General features: G+C 37.6%; 1 protein-coding gene across 8 annotated transcripts in view; it reads right to left on the reverse strand.

The window, feature by feature from the left end:
* The window catches only part of phkb.S (phosphorylase kinase, beta S homeolog), a 180,336-nt gene that overhangs the window by 116,105 nt on the left and 48,001 nt on the right, over nt 1-16,230 (reverse strand). For all 8 annotated transcript variants that reach the window (XM_018260670.2, XM_041561274.1, XM_018260668.2 and 5 more), the window contains 2 exons: nt 15,015-15,122; nt 13,745-13,825 (listed from right to left, as the gene is read on the reverse strand). In XM_018260670.2, the coding sequence (XP_018116159.1) occupies nt 13,745-13,825; nt 15,015-15,122 (189 nt within the window). The remainder of the gene's footprint in view (nt 1-13,744; nt 13,826-15,014; nt 15,123-16,230) is intronic.

Here is a 16,230-nt window from a genome sequence, read left to right on the forward strand (position 1 = left end):
GGCAGTGTGTTGGGAGTTTCCTTTAATGAGAAGGATCTAGGGGTCTTTGTAGATAACACGTTGTCTAATTCTGGGCAGTGTCATTATGTGGCTACTAAAGCAAATAAAGTTTTGTCTTGCATAAAAAAAGGGCATTAACTCAAGGGATGAAAACATAATTATGCCTCTTTATAGGTCCCTGGTAAGGCCTCATCTGGAGTATGCAGTTCAGTTTTGGACTCCAGTCCTTAAGAGGGATATAAATGAGCTGGAGAGAGTGCAGAGACGTGCAACTAAATTGATTAGGGGGATGGAAGACTTAAATTATGAGGGTAGATTGTCAAGGTTGGGGCTGTTTTCTCTGGAAAAAAGGCGCTTGCAAGGGGACATGATTACACTTTACAAGTACATTAGAGGACATTATAGACAAATAGCAGGGGACTTTTTTACCCATAAAGTGGATCACAGTACCAGAGGCCACCCCTTTAGACTAGAAGAAAAGAACTTTCATTTGAAGCAACGTAGGGGGTTCTTCACAGTCAGGACAGTGAGGTTGTGGAATGTACTGCCGGGCAGGGATGGGCGAATTTGACCCGTTTCATTTCACCAAAAATTCGCCGCCGGCGAAATGTCGCAGACGCCCATTAAAGTCTATGGGCGTCAAAAAAAATTTGTCGCACGGCGAAATTATTTTGTCGCGCGTCTTTTTTTTTGACGCACGTCTCCACACAAGTCCATGGGCGTAATTTTTTCGGCGAAACGAGGCGAAAAAATTCGCCCATCCCTACTGCCGGGTGATGTTGTGTTGGTGGATTCAGTTAATGCCTTTAAGAGTGGCTTGGATGATTTTTTGGACAGACATATCAAAGGCTATTGTGATACTAAGCTCTATAGTTAGTATAGGTATATATACTATATATAATTAAAAGTAGGGAGGGGTGTGTGTATGGATGCTGGGTTTTCATTTGGAGGGGGTTGATGGACTTTTGTCTTTTTTCAACCTAATTTAACTATGTAACTAACTATGTAACTATGTGTATTATAATAAATAAGGTACCCCAGTTGCAAAATATGAGGATATTACAAGTTACCTCAGAGTTCCATGACCTGTATACTGATATTTGTTTATTATAATAAATAATGTGCACCCTTTTGTAAAACATAGAGCTATTATAAGTCACCTAAGCAGTGGCATATCTAGATATTACTGGGCCCCACAGCAAATTATTATTCAGGCCCCCAAAATGTTTAGAGGTTGACTTGTTTTACCAATATTTATTGAAACTGTACATAAATAGGGCCTCATGGGCCCCTATAACTCTTGCCCCCCCCTCAAAGTTCCTTGACCTGAAAAACAAGCATAATATAAGGTTGTGGAAGTTCTTGGTGACTCAAAATATCCCTACATTTTACAATAAGGAGTACATTATGAACTATATATTTTACTATACCAATTTCTATCCTTATACACTGCTATTTCTGATCGCAGAAAGAGACTTTTTATAGGTTATAAAAGTCGGGTTATCTTATCTTAAACTTAAATTAAGGTGTCCAAGTCAAACTTGTAGATTTGAAATCTTTAGTTATTTCTTTCAGTTTCCACTTCTGTTCTCCTATGAGTGAAGGCCTTGCTGTGCATCATAGGTTTGCAGTCTTGCTTGTGGCTTTATAATAAAATAAAGGACTAGGTAGCTCCTAAAAAATAAAATTGTATTGTCAGTGCTTGGGAATTGACTGCTGCTGTGTACCTCTAACTACTACAAAATCCAGACTATACAGCTCATTAGCAGCTGTGCACCTCTATAAGTGTTTTGACTGGTAGAGAATGTACAATGTGGCTGCAACGGAAAGCCATTTTACCTACTTTGCTTGTAAGTTTGGCCCTTTGCCTAAAACCGAATGAAATCTACAATGTAGTTGTGCTTGTGCACCTCTATAAGCAGTGTCAGACTGGCCCACCAGGATAACTCCCAGTGGGTCCAGGTGTCAGTGGGCCCTCATGCTGCTAAACATTTGGCCCATTTCATGGCCATTTCCTATTTCTATGAGAACAAAGAGGTTAAATAGATGGAATAATAGATTATAGTATGTAAAGTAAAAAGACTATGGGGCAAATTCACTAAGCAGCGAAAATACGGTAGCGACGCCTTCTCCACACTTCGCCAGGCGAATTTTCGCCAGGGCGTCGCTAATTCACTAAAATCCGAAGTTGTGCTCAGGGAGGCGGACGGTAGCGAATTTGCGCAAGCGTTAATTCATCAAGCAAAGCGAATTTACGCTAGCGATGCCTAATTTGCATACGGCACCAAGTTTAACTTGAATGGATGTATATGTAGCAGCAAATACATTACAATACACAAGCCTTGGAAACTATCATAAAATAAAGTTGTTATTTTGCTCTACACATGTGCCCACTGTATAGTTTAGGTGCCATATGTTAGGAAATGTAGGGGGGAAGAAGGGTACCCCCAAAAAATGTACGATCTTTTTCAGCCTATCACCCTTTAAAAAGGAAAAAACGCCAGCGTATTTTTGAAGCAATCCCTATGCACTTCGCCTGGTCTGAGGTGGCGAAGGCAAGTCTGGCGCAAGAGGTAACGTTCAGTAAAATGCGCAAGTTAGTGAATTAGCGTAGTTACATTGATCCTTCGCCAAAGCAACGTTGCCTGGCGTAAAGGTGCGAAGTAGCGTTAGAGAAGTTCCACTTTGCTAACGAATTTACGCGAATTAACGAAATGACATGACGCTGGCGAATTTGCTCTAACGTTAGGCGCTTCGCGCTTTAGTGAATTTGCCCCTAGGAGAATAGAGGTTGAGTGAGAAGAGGTAAAAGAATAGTACTGAGAATGGGCCCCTGTTCTAAGTTCTTTGGGTGGGCTCCTGGACCCAATCTGACACTATCTATAAGTGATTTGCCATTTGCAATGGTTATGGTGCAGCACTGGCTGTTGACCGATTTTTCAATTCAATATGGAATGCATAGTACATCTGGAACTGTGACTATTACCATTTAGCAATGCAGAATGCATTTTACAGTGCCAGTGAGAATGAACACAAATGAGAATGCATAAGCATAAAGAAATATCACTCCAGCATGTAGAATTTAGCACTTTTTTACTTGTCTCTCGCATGCTACTTGCTGTATTTTGCATAAATGTGGTACGATAGCTGATGTAATGTACTGTATTTCAGATACTGGTGCTTGTTTCTAGCTCTTACGAAACTGAATAGACTCACGCTTAAGGTAAATTCCTTGTTCCTGACACAAAGTTAATATTTTGTTTTACATTGCTGTCTATTTGCCCAGTTCTCAACGGCACTATAAAGATTACGCAGTATATGTTTTAGTCTGTGAATAGACAGAATTATTTATTTCACACTTGCATTCCAAGCAGAATTGCTAAATCTGAAAAATAAAGATTTGTTTTCTACTGAGAAACCTACATTATGATCCTTCTTCCCGAGTAATAATCCACTTTCCGCTCATTAGAATGTAATGGGACTTCACTAGAAAATTATGCCTTATGCTGATGGCACATACGACCATTAACATTCCTCACTGCCTTTGCTGCATAAGGGAATGGTGCTCTTACTGCTTAGGTACGTCTATGAGTTCATTACACTTGGTTCAAGACACAACTTTTTTTATCTTTAGGCAGGCACTCTAGAGAGACTTCACAGTAACACACAATTTGTGTTTAGATAAATGAGTTAAGAGCAATGATGGGGAGTAAAAATACAGTCTGCCACACATGTATGGCGATATTTTAACCAGAATTCATTTCCTAACATCTAAACAGAACACCAGCAAATAAATGTTGTTTTGTTAACACTTCAAGCCTAAGGAATGATAGATACCTGGTCTAATTAGATTTTTACTTTTTTTTTTTTTTTTTTGCAAAACCCATTTGTCACCCTCTCCCCATAGCACATGTGTATACAAGCTACTGAAAACAAATGGGGTCAGATTTTTTCATCTGTTGATGACACATAAAGCTGGTAACCCTTCTTTTAGTTGCTGTTACAATAATTTGACAAACAGGGTGTACATCTCATTGCAATGTGCCACATTTGAGATGATTACTCAGTGGCAATGTTAGAATTTGCATCAATGCAAATCAGTTGAACCACTGAATCCAACGTAAATACATTATCATAATCAGTAACTGTAATGCTGCAGCTCCGCTTTTCTTCTTGCAGTTCCCATTGTTCTTTTACAAATGATCACTGTAGGCTGATTAATTAAAGTATACCCCATCAGCCTATGTATGGCCACCTTTACAGCTATGCTGAGATTCAATATTTCATTAGAAAACAACATGTTGCTCATGGTCCACTAGAAGACAATTACTGCCTTAAACACCAAAATATTTTAATACTTAATTTATGCCTGTAATAATAGGTAAATCTTACTCCACCATTAATTTTTTAACAGCTTCACCTAGAAGTATACATAATTCTCTGTAGCTGCAGGGAAATAGGGCGACAGGCAGCCTGCACTAAAAGTTTAAACGTGGAGAACAATTCACATTTGCAGTTTAAATCTATGTGTTTGTTTCTTCTCCTTCAGACAGCTTGTGGGGACATGTTGAGAGCACAAATTTAAATGTCAGAAACTGATTTTAAAATGAATTTGATTGCCAAAGTCTATTAACTACATGCTGGCTTCTGGTTCATGGCACGCAGCAATGCAGACTGCCCGTCACCCTAGGTCAGTCATCTTAACCAGTTGCTTGTGAGCAACATGTTACTCACCAACTCCTTGGATGTTGCACCCAGTGGTCTCAAAGCAGGGGCTTATTTTTGAATTTTTGGCTTAGAGGCAAGATTTGGTTGAATAAAAACAATGTGTACTGCAAAACAGAGCCTCTTGTAGGCTAATAGTGCACATAGGGGCTACCAAATGGGCAATGACAAGAACAACACTTGAATTGCACCACCCAAGAACAAGATGCTTATCTTGCTCTAAAGTTTCTTTTACATCTGAATGATGCTCATGGTTAAAGGTTGGAAACTCCCACCCTAGGTGAATATGTTAAGAGTAAGATGTATCTATTATTACAGCAGTTTAGCACTGGATTAAGTACTAAAATATTTTGGTAATACTAGTCATTTAAAGCACAAAAAAAGCATAATGACATCCTGCTCTCCTTCTTTGTGAATTATTATCTAATCTTTCTAGCCATTTAAATCCCAAGGTTGGGGCCAAGGAATACTAACTAAAAATGCCTATTATGTCCTAATACCCATCCCTAAAATATCCAAATACCTTTAGCCTGGAAGCCTGTAACACAGATTCTATGAATGGAAAACTTCCTGTTATCAATTACAGTAATTGTAGAACAGTTGCTGACGGCTGCCTCTTTACAGGACTGCTGCTGTAACAAGAATTTGACCAACGTTTACATTAAAAGAATGGAGCCTATTGTAGCTAAAAAAAAGGGGCTACTGAAGTAGTAAACGGATATACAGGAACATAAACATTTAATGAAAGTGTGCCTTTAAACAATTCCCATTTCACAAGGTTTTAACAAATCCAGGAAAACATAAGACTTAAAATTTCTGTTAACTCAAAAGAGGATGAGACATGGATCAATACTGTTGCTGGGTTGCTAAACTTCTGTGCTACTAGTACATTTATCAGCATTCTAATCAGGTTTCCTTTTAGTATTAAGTTCTGACTGAGGCAGTCCTCACCTTACACACATTATATTCATGCAAATGGTGAGTGGAAGCTGCAATATTGCTTTTCCTATCTGAAGCATTCTCTATACAGAGAACAACAGCACCAGTTGCCAAACCAAAATGGAATTTAACCAAAAAATCTGTTGTCTGTGCACAAAGAGAAATAACCCATCTCGAAGCGACAGAACTTCTGTCTGATTTGCCCATAAAACACACTGTTAAAAGAAGCCAGAAATTGGATTTGGAAGTAGACATGTTATTATAACCCAGCATATAAAAAAGCAGCAAATAACATATTTTACATTTCAGGAACATTTTTTTAATTCACAAGTCCAACATATTTTTGTAAAGACTGAAATCAAGCAGGCAATAAATCAAAATTAATTGCAAGTAGCAGGAGTGATCAAGTTCTTCTGCAGTGGTTCTATATTCATACTTATGTACTGTTATTGGCTAGAAGGCAATACATGATTTATATTCATTGTTCAGCTCCCACATATATGAAAATAATGTTATGTATTTAAAAAGACAGTTGAGTTGATCCTCAGTTTAAACAGGATACTGACTGGCAATCTGTCTCTATATTTTCTTTTGAAATGTTTAACTTTTTGTTCTGCTGGTCTTCACTTTCACTTTTTTGAATAATTTATCTTTTTCCCTAAGAATAAGGCAGCATTTTAAATGCCAAGCTGGAGAAAGGCATAATAGATAGGTAGTTCAAATAAAACTGAAATACAAATTGTCATTTAAAAAAGCTACATTTCTGCAGTAAGCCTGTCCTCTAAATATGCTGCTCTGCTTCTTTGAGAAGTATAATAGTGGCCATCTTGGGCCCACATGTGAAATTTGTGGTGGATGTCGCAAAGAGCAAATGTTAAACTCCTGTGAGTCTAGGAACTACAACTCTCAGCAAAAGTTGGAAGCCACAGATTGGATATATAAACTATATTACTTTGCATTTCCTGCAAAGTGGAGCACAGAAACAGAATAATTAGGCTAACTGTTCATACCAAATATTGAAGCAGTTACAAATATAAGACTCGTGGCAATATAGATTCATGAGTGGGGAGATGCCATGGTTGCCCTGACAAGGAATCTTAGACTGTAATTAAACAGTGGCCACTGATGCTCAAAAACCAATAGACTGTCTGATTCGCTTTACCATACAATGCCACTTTAAAAGAGCATTGGCTGTAATACTATTCTGAATGTCTAATTATGAAAAGCTGAATCCACTGAAAAATATTTTACAGTACATTATTATAATCAGCGCAGTTTTCGATATTATCTAACAAAAAAATAGGAAACAATTGAACATGATAAACCTTAGAGCAGGTGATGTGTTAGTATAGCATGATGATGTTATTGGTCAGTCACACCTCAAGGCAAAACAAAATATCCAATTAGTTTCTTTGTCTAGCCAAGAAATGCTGCATATAGAATAAAAAATAATGCAATCATTAGTAAAGAAAGCTGCACAGGATAAAAGAAGCCTGGGGGGTGTTACAATAAAATAAAAATATATGGCTACAAAAGTACCAAGAGGAATGTACAGTTAGGATATGGAAACCATTTCAATGGTATTTCTGCCAAGCAACTCCAAAGGAAATCTAGTTGATAGGTCTGTTTGTTTTTAGTCTTCAGATTCTCATAGGAATTGTTGAAAGGCGGTTGTTTGCAGTCATAAATGGATAAGGCTGATCCAGACTATAAACCTGCCACCAAGCTACTGTAAAATCGAATACTTTTAAACGAAGGATAGTCCAGAGAATGCATTTTTGCATAGAAATCTGCTCCATATGGCTGCCAACGCTGTGCTTGCAGGCGCAGGTCCATCACAGAGCGGAGGTGAGTGGTCAAGAAGTTTCTCAACCCACTGGTAAACATGTAGTCTGACAATAAACATAAGGCAGTCTATATATGAATTAAGTAACACATGTTTCCAGCTGCTTTCTAGGCTAAACACCATTAACTGTTTTTTCTCAGCAAGGCCTTTGCAAAGAAGTGGATGAAAGGTAATCTAAACTGAAGATGTGGTACAGCAAAGGTTACACCGTATACAGTGGCTCAGGTACCCATACGCTTAGGAGTTAGAACAAAGTTTAGTCTCAAGACTCAAGATAAAAAGTAGTCTAGTCACTTTCCAATCTATGGTCTGGTGGCAGGGGCCTCCTTGGAGAACGAATTCCACATAGTGGTCCTCGATGAAGCTCGATACTGCTCTGTGTAAGGTGGCCTGTCCAAATCTCCACTCCTGAAGGTGCTATGACAGAATCTGCTGTCCACTACCTTGAAGTAATTTATGGGGTCCCTCTCACCAAACTTGTCTATCAATGCTGATCCTCATAGGGAACAAATCTTGATACTGGTGCCTTATGCTCCTGGCTCCACATACACCCAAAGAGGAAGAACTTCTTTTTGATTAATACAGTGTCAACATAGCAGTGTTTTACATTGTACATCAGTTCTGGCCTTAGTAAAGCTTACAATCTAAATCTCAATCGCATAAACAATATGGACAATGTTTGCATTAGAAGCCAATTAACCTGTCAGTACTAGAAAAGCCAGAGGAACCCCAAACACACAAAGACAAAACATACAAACAGATAGTGCCCTGGCAGTAAGTGAACCTACAAACCCTATTGATGCAAGGCAGCAGTATACAATGGATTGCATGTTGCAGAAGTAAGATGAACCACAACTGATTTTTGGGTCACGAGCCAATTGAATGGATCAGTGGTAATCGTTTTTGTTGTTTTGTATTTTTGAAAGGCCAAATCTCACAATATCCTACCATTTAGCATACATGATGATAAGATGGATAACATGTAGGGTTACCTGAAAGGGCAGCATATCATTCTGTTCGATGAGTTAGGTAAATAGGGCTTCTGTTGAACATACTTTTTCCTACTGCTAAACAAAAAACATTTTTTGTTTGTTATTTATTGAGCTAAATAGAGCAAACACGAAAATTGAGGCTACTTCTTGTTTGATCCTTGTGAGAGGATGGGCTGTATATTAAATACTAATCTAATTATCTACCTTGCAAGGACCAAATATGGAGATGCTTACATTTCTCTACTTGCCCTGTTTGGCTGAAAATATAAAATCCATAGATGTTTCATGATTAACAAAATAGGCAGAAAAGTAAGTTCATTATAATCCCTATTCATTGCACTTGTGTTAAATAAGGGGTTATACTGCTCATTTAAAGGATCAGTTTGTTAGCACACAAAGTACAGTTTGGCATAAAAATACATACTTTATATATGCAAGTGGAGTAGACAACCTGTATGTATGTATGTATGTATGTATGTATGTATGTATACACAGACTGACACACACATTAAGGGGCAGATTTACTAAGCTCGAGTGAATTTTTGAAGTTAAAAAAGTTTGAATTTCTAAGTAATTTTTTGGGTTTCGTCCATCGAATAGGATACTACGACTTCGAATTTACTTAGATTTGAAGTAAATCGTTCAAATATTCGATAATCGAAGTACTGTATCTTTAAAAAAAACTTCCGACTTCATACTTCGCCAAATGAAAGTTACTGAAGTGCAATGTTAGCCTATGGGGACCTTCCACAGCACTTTTCTACGTTTTTTTTGATCAAATAGAAATCCTTCGATCGATCTCTAAAAATAGTTTGAATCGTTCGATTAGAACTATTTAATCGTTTAATCATTTAACTATTTCATCATTTCTATTTGATCGATCGAATATGCTAAAAATCCTTCGAAGGATTTCAATTTGAGGGTCGAATTTCGAAGTTTTTTCAACAAGGTTGTTTACAATGGAATTGGATGTTGTTAAGCAGCATGAAGGGCACATCCATCTGCTACAATGCTCTTGAAAACAGGAACAGTAATTTTCAATATAAAATCGCTTCAATGTAAAAAGCAAGTGTAGACATATATTGTCGTTTGAGGCAAACAACTTAGCCAAGTCTGTAAGAGCAGAGAATTCATTGTTCAGTTCAGCATGAAAACCATCAAGTCACAATATGGCTGCTGGGTATATTTCTTTCATAATTATTAAAGATTGCTCTAGGAGGCTTCTCAGGTTTGAACACTACCATCAAAAAGTCCTGAACTACTAACATTACCTTAACCATAATGTTTTCTCAGACACCAGTTATCTCTTAGCTCTGCTCTTAGCTTTGAAACTAATTACCCTTTATAGTAACTTTCCACAATGTCACCATGGTGACAGAAATGTATTGTTTTACATGGCTATGCTGCTGTGAAATGAAAGAGAAAATATATTAAAAAAGGGGAAATATGTTTTATTCCGTGCTTCATTCCACTGTTCATCTACACATTGCTTGCTATCCCTGCAAATCTACCTCCAGAATAAATGTTTTCTGACAATATTGGTCCTTTTCCTATATGTAATCACTTAGCAGGATGCAATCTTTAGGATTTTAAAGGGATACTGTCATGGGTCATTTTTTCCAAATGCTTCAGTTAATAGAGCTGCTCCAGCAGAATTCTGCACTGAAATCTGTTTCTCAAAAGAGCAAACAGATTTTTTTTATATTTAATTTTGAAATCTGACATGGGGATCTGCAACCTTGGCTCTCCAGCTGTTAAGGAACTACAAGTCCCACAATGCAATGAAGGAGCCTTTTGAAGGAGTCTAAAGGCAAATGCATTGTGGGACTTGTAGTTCCTTAACAGCTGGAGAGCCAAGGTTGCAGATCCCTAGGCTAGACATATTGTCAGTTTCCCAGCTGCCCCCAGTCATGTGACTTGTGCTCTGATAAACTTCAGTCACACTTTACTGCTATACTGCAATATGGAGTGATATCACCCCCTCCCATTCACCCCCAGCAGCTTAACAACACAACAATGGGAAGGTACATTGAATAGGAGAAACAACAGCTTGAGAAAGAAAGCAGCTCCATCCTAAAGTGCTGGCTCTTTCTGAAAGCACATGACCAGGCAAAATGACCTGAGATGGCTGCCTACACACCAATATTACAACTAAAACAAAATACACTTGCTGGTTCAGGAATGAAATTTTATATTGTAGAGTGAATTAATTGCAGTGTAAACAGTGTGATTTAGAAATAAAAAATCATGACAAAATCCCTTTAAGTAACAGTATTGTCGGCACTTATCACAAATAAACTGTAACCTATTGCAACTAATCACATTTTTGTTTTAATTTACTACTGAGAGAGAAATACAATTGTTTATGCAAATTCTGACTTGGATGGAATTTGTTCTCAAGATAGCTTTGGTTACTAGTAGCCTGGCCTTGAAGCAGAACCACCAGATTGGGTTTAAAAGCAGTTCTTTGTTTGTTTATGCTATGAAAAGATATTGTTATGCTCTCCCACCGGTAACTCCCTTTTACTCCTGTACATTCTTATGTCATCAGTTCCCAAGTCTAAGAGATCATTTATAAAGTATGTGCAGCGCATATTTATTTGCAAATGGTTGCATTGCCCGTGCTTTTTCCTGAATGCTAAAATATTGCACTGCTGTTCCAGTCTTTCCAGTTTTTGTAAATTTGCATTGCGTGCAAATATTCAAAATGAGACAGGTGTTTGTGTGATTGCGCCCACTGCGTGATGTTGCTGTGTGTGAAAGTAATTTGCAATCTGATAAACTGTTTTGCGAAGATTTTCTCTGCCACCAAAGACATAGCACAACTAACAAACGCAGTGTGCGCATAAATATTTGCAATTAGGCCATATTTTAAAAGCTTTATAAATATAACCATGTGCAGAGCAAATATGTTCACTATGCGAACCATTCTGTGCTGCAAAATGAGCCCCTGTGCTGCATAAATGAGTTCCTGTGATTCCTTTGTTCGGGGTTCTTACTCTTTGTGAGTTCAGAATCCATGGAGCTTGTGTCGAATAAACTTTATCTTTTTACCGCAAGTAGTCTCCAGTATCCATGACAGTGCAGATGACTGAAATAGGCTAAATACTTATTGCCCAATGTTGGTTAATAGTCCCCCTAAATGTGTCAGAAAAGCAGCACAATGCAGTTCCCTTAAGGCTGGTAATGTCCTACAACAACAAACATTGAGGAAACCAATCTGTACCAACTGTAAACTGTCTGCTCAGAACTAAAAGCTTGGGTCTCAAACTGAGCAATGGTCAGGGGAAGCTGGCAATGAATATTGCTGTTACAAAGATGATTTCCCTTTTATAGACTGGTTTTATTACTTGTTTTAATAGAAGACATTTCTTGTCTGCTAAGATTGTTTGATTGACTTCCTTGGCTGTCCATGGTAATGGTTTAGTAACGCACGCTGTTTTTTCCCCACTTTATAGCCTTTGTGGCCTTACATGGGCAGTTTTAAGCTGCCGATTCTTGTCCTTTAGACCTATTCTGCAGTTTATCTGCCCGTTTACAAGGCCCTCCGACAGGCCTCCCCAAATGATTTCTGTCCAAAAATAGGCCAGATCTCGATCGGGCAGGCATGATTTTCCCGTCGGCTGGAGGACCACATCAGCTTATTGATGCGGTCCTTGCTCCGACTTTTCGTATCCCCCTTCATTGTAATGCGATCCTTTGACCCTAGGGCTAGATTATCACATTATTGGGCCTGTCGGGGGAAAAGACCTCGCCAAACGATCGAATCTTACAGTCTATGGCCACCTTAATATGATATTTATTTTAAGACCTCTAGCAGCTTGACTTTGAAACATATGTACGATTCACAGCAAAGTTTCTTTGACCTAGAGTGGGACGTTTGGATCAATCGCCATAATATACTTACTCATACTGTATATTCAATTCCTCATTAACTTCTGCTACCTTCCCCTCATTATTCAAACAGGCCTGTGTCAAGCCCATCCTGTTTGTCTAACTACTGTCCTGTCTCTCTCTTATTGCTAGCCTTTAAACTGCTGAAACATCTCGTCTTCTCCTGTATTACTAACTTTCTCTGCACCAATTGCAGTCTGGCTTTCCACCTGCACACTCACTGAGACTGTCTTATGTAGAGTTGCAAACGATCTCCAGACTGCTAAGGCCAAAGGGCATTACTCTATTCTCATTCTCCTGGACATATCTTCTGCTTTTGATACAGTTAACCATTCTGTTCTAATCCAAGTTCTCCATTCAATTGGTATCCGTCATTAAGCTGCATCCTGATTCTCTTCCTTTACAAATAAAGTTATACATACATACATACATACATACAATAAGGGGCCGATTCACTAAATTCGAGTGAAGGATTCGAAGTAAAAAAACTTCGGATTTCAAAGTATTTTTTGGGCTACTTCGACTATCGAATGGGCTACTTCGACTATCGAATGGGCTACTTCAACCTTCGACTACGAATCGAAGGATTCTAAGGAAAAATCGTTCAACTATTCGACCATTCGATAGTCGAAGTACTGTCTCTTTAAAAAAAATTCGACCCCCTAGTTCGGCAGCTAAAAGCTACCGAAGTCAATGTTAGCCTATGGGGAAGGTCCCCATAGGCTTTCCTAAGTTTTTTTGATCGAAGGATATTCCTTCGATCGTTGGATTAAAATCCTTCGAATCGTTCGATTCGAAGGATTTAATCGTTCGATCGAAGGAATAATCCTTCGATCGTACGATTGCAGTATTTGCGCTAAATCCTTCGACTTCGATATTCGAAGTCGAAGGATTTTAATTCCTAATGGAATATCGAGGGTTAATTAACCCTCGATATTCGACCCTTAGTGAATCTGCCCCTATGTGCATACAGCTAAAGCAATGTAAATGGGGAACAGTATAATAATACTCACTTGCAGCACAATAGTGCTTTCAGAAATGCAAGAATCATCAGCGTAAATGAACAGAGGCAGCTCCAATATTAATGACCCATAGTATCAAGTAAACAAAACTAATTGAAGCACTTTTAATAGACATGCCACTAATAACAAAGAAGCTTATTACTGCTGAACACGGATTTCCCCATTTTATCAGAGGAAAACTAACAACCCTTATATTAATTTATCACTCTGGGAGGCCTTACTACGGCATTTACAAATATACAGCATAACATCCTGTAGCAGTAATAATTAAGTAAAAAAACATCAATAAAGAATATGCAGTATAAATATTTGTTGTGACTGTGTACCTCGTCTGTATTGTAGATTATCTGCAGTCCAGAAGATATCATCTCAACAAGATACAGAAGGAAAAGTGACACTGCGTTTATCTAAAATAAAAGAAAAACAATTTAAACACACTTATAAGTTATAAACCCTTTCCTTCTTTTCTACATACATGAACACTTTAATAGTAAATGTGGTGAAAAGACAGAAAGCTCAACAAAGCAGAACGCATAAACAAAAAACAATTTCTGTAAAGACGTTTTAATTAAAGCAAAAATATCTAATTTGATACTTTGTAGTAAATAGCAAACTTGACTTTCTAGAAGTCCATTTCTTAAGAACTTTAGTGTAAAACTCATAATAACCCTAAGAATGTGGTCACTGCAAAACAGGTTTTTAAACAACTGGATATTCTTCTCTTTTCAATTTCAGGTGGGTCAAAGGCTCACAAAAGCTGCCTACTCCACATTTAAGCTTGTACCGAGAAACAGTGATTAGATCTCATGTACATCAAAACGGTTGCAAATGTTACTGGCAAGAACAGCACCAAATCAAGTTCAGTAATAGACACTCAGACAATAGGCTCTGCATTTCAGCACACAACTGTCTACCTCTTGACAATGGCAGCATTATAAGAACTGCCTCAAGTGGAGATTTGAAACAATGCTACTGTATAGGTAATTTGGTTAATCTTTGAGGCCCAAGTTAAATCATATAATGCATCAATAAAATAAGTGTGTCGTAAAGGGGTGGAAGAAAAGTGTATTCCAGAGAGAATGTGTGCGTTAGCGTTCTGCAGTAAATCATGTAGAATAACAAATATCAGAAAATAGAAGGAAACCTAGAATTAGCATTAAATCTGGAGAGTTGGAAATGGCAATTTACACACTGGTGCACAAATATTACAAATATAAATATAACATTGCTATAGTTCACATCAAGATTTTACAAAACTTTTGATTAAACATTAAATAGTGCCAGTGTGAGCAATTAGGTGTCATATTTGCAAGTTAAATAATAAAAGCAAATGTCTAACTGGTTGTTGTGGGTCCCTACATGACTTTCACAGAAGTCATATAAAATGTCAAAACTAAATGTGGGGGATTGTTATTGTTTTATGTGTCACATAGAAGTATCTTTTTTCAGAACTCTCAACATTATGCAATACGACAAGTCACCAGGGTGCACTTGCACTCCCATAATTAAGGCTAGCAATAGAAGTGCCATCATTCAAAAATTAACCCCATCTTGAAAACAAAAAATAAAATAAAAAATGTGTTCTGCACACCATACCTGTATATGGCCATAATCGTTATAGGATAACATCTCATCTCCAGTGTCTATATTGAATATAGAATGAAGGCATTTTTGTGGACTTGGATCCTGTTTAAACTGCTCAACCTAATATTAAAAGAAAATTAATTATGAGTTAATATAATGAATTTCTATAAATACATCAAGCTATTTAGTCTTAGTTAACAAGACTAAGTGCAGGTTTTTTTTTTTCCCTTTACAAATGGCTGTCGGCATTCCTTGTGAAGCACAATGCTTTGAGAAGGCAGTGGTGGGGAGCATATTGCACAAATCCCCAAAACAATACATAAATATTTTCTTCATAAATGTAGCATTCAAAATAATGAAGCCACTGCAATTTACTTCAAAAGCAGTTCTTAAATTGTGTAGCTATTATTAAGTTACAATATTCACAAACTGAAAAGCGCATTATATAGTAGTTATTTTAACAGTGATAATAGATTTTTTTTGTCTGTCTGTTCCAGTTTTACATTTTCGTAAACAAGCTACAGTTTTTCCATGTAGTTGACGCATGCCAATATGCCCCACGGTTGTTTCCAGATGAGTGAGAATCCCTGATGCTAGGTGGGATTTGTAGAATTAAAGGGGAACAATTTGCTGGGTCACAGTATTTATGAACAACAAATGTAAATCTATGTGGGATGACAGAGCTGTACAAGCTTTGATAGTAAATGGCCATGATGCTGAAGAACAAAAACACAATGGAAAGAGAAAACATATCATGGAAACAATCCAAAAATCCTGAAAGAAATCCAGCTCTTAGAAAAGCCAGGGAGAAAACAAAGGATTAATTAATCAGCACTGAATTTTGTTTAGCCAGCTAGACTGAGCCATTCATGTTATGTAATTTTGCAACTTTAATAAATGTGCACACGCTCTTTGAGATACAAAGAATAGGAAAACAATGGAATAGAATACGGTAATTACTGGACACGGTATCATAGCAGAGAGAGCAGACAATACCTAATCTGTCATAAAAGCTGTTGCTGGGTGCATGAAGCACACAAGTACTTACAGCATTAGATCCCAAATGTGGCATAGAATGAGTTACAGGTATATAGCCAGACACTTGTACTTAGAGACTCTAGCAATACCTAATGCAGGAGTCCCCAACTTTTTGTTACCCGTGAGCCACATTCAAATGTAAGAGCAACATAATCATGCTAAAAGTTCCCCGGAGTACCAAGTATGGCCT

This window comes from Xenopus laevis, chromosome 4S, assembly GCF_017654675.1.
Source record: "Xenopus laevis strain J_2021 chromosome 4S, Xenopus_laevis_v10.1, whole genome shotgun sequence".
NCBI classification, from domain to species: Eukaryota; Metazoa; Chordata; class Amphibia; order Anura; family Pipidae; genus Xenopus; species Xenopus laevis.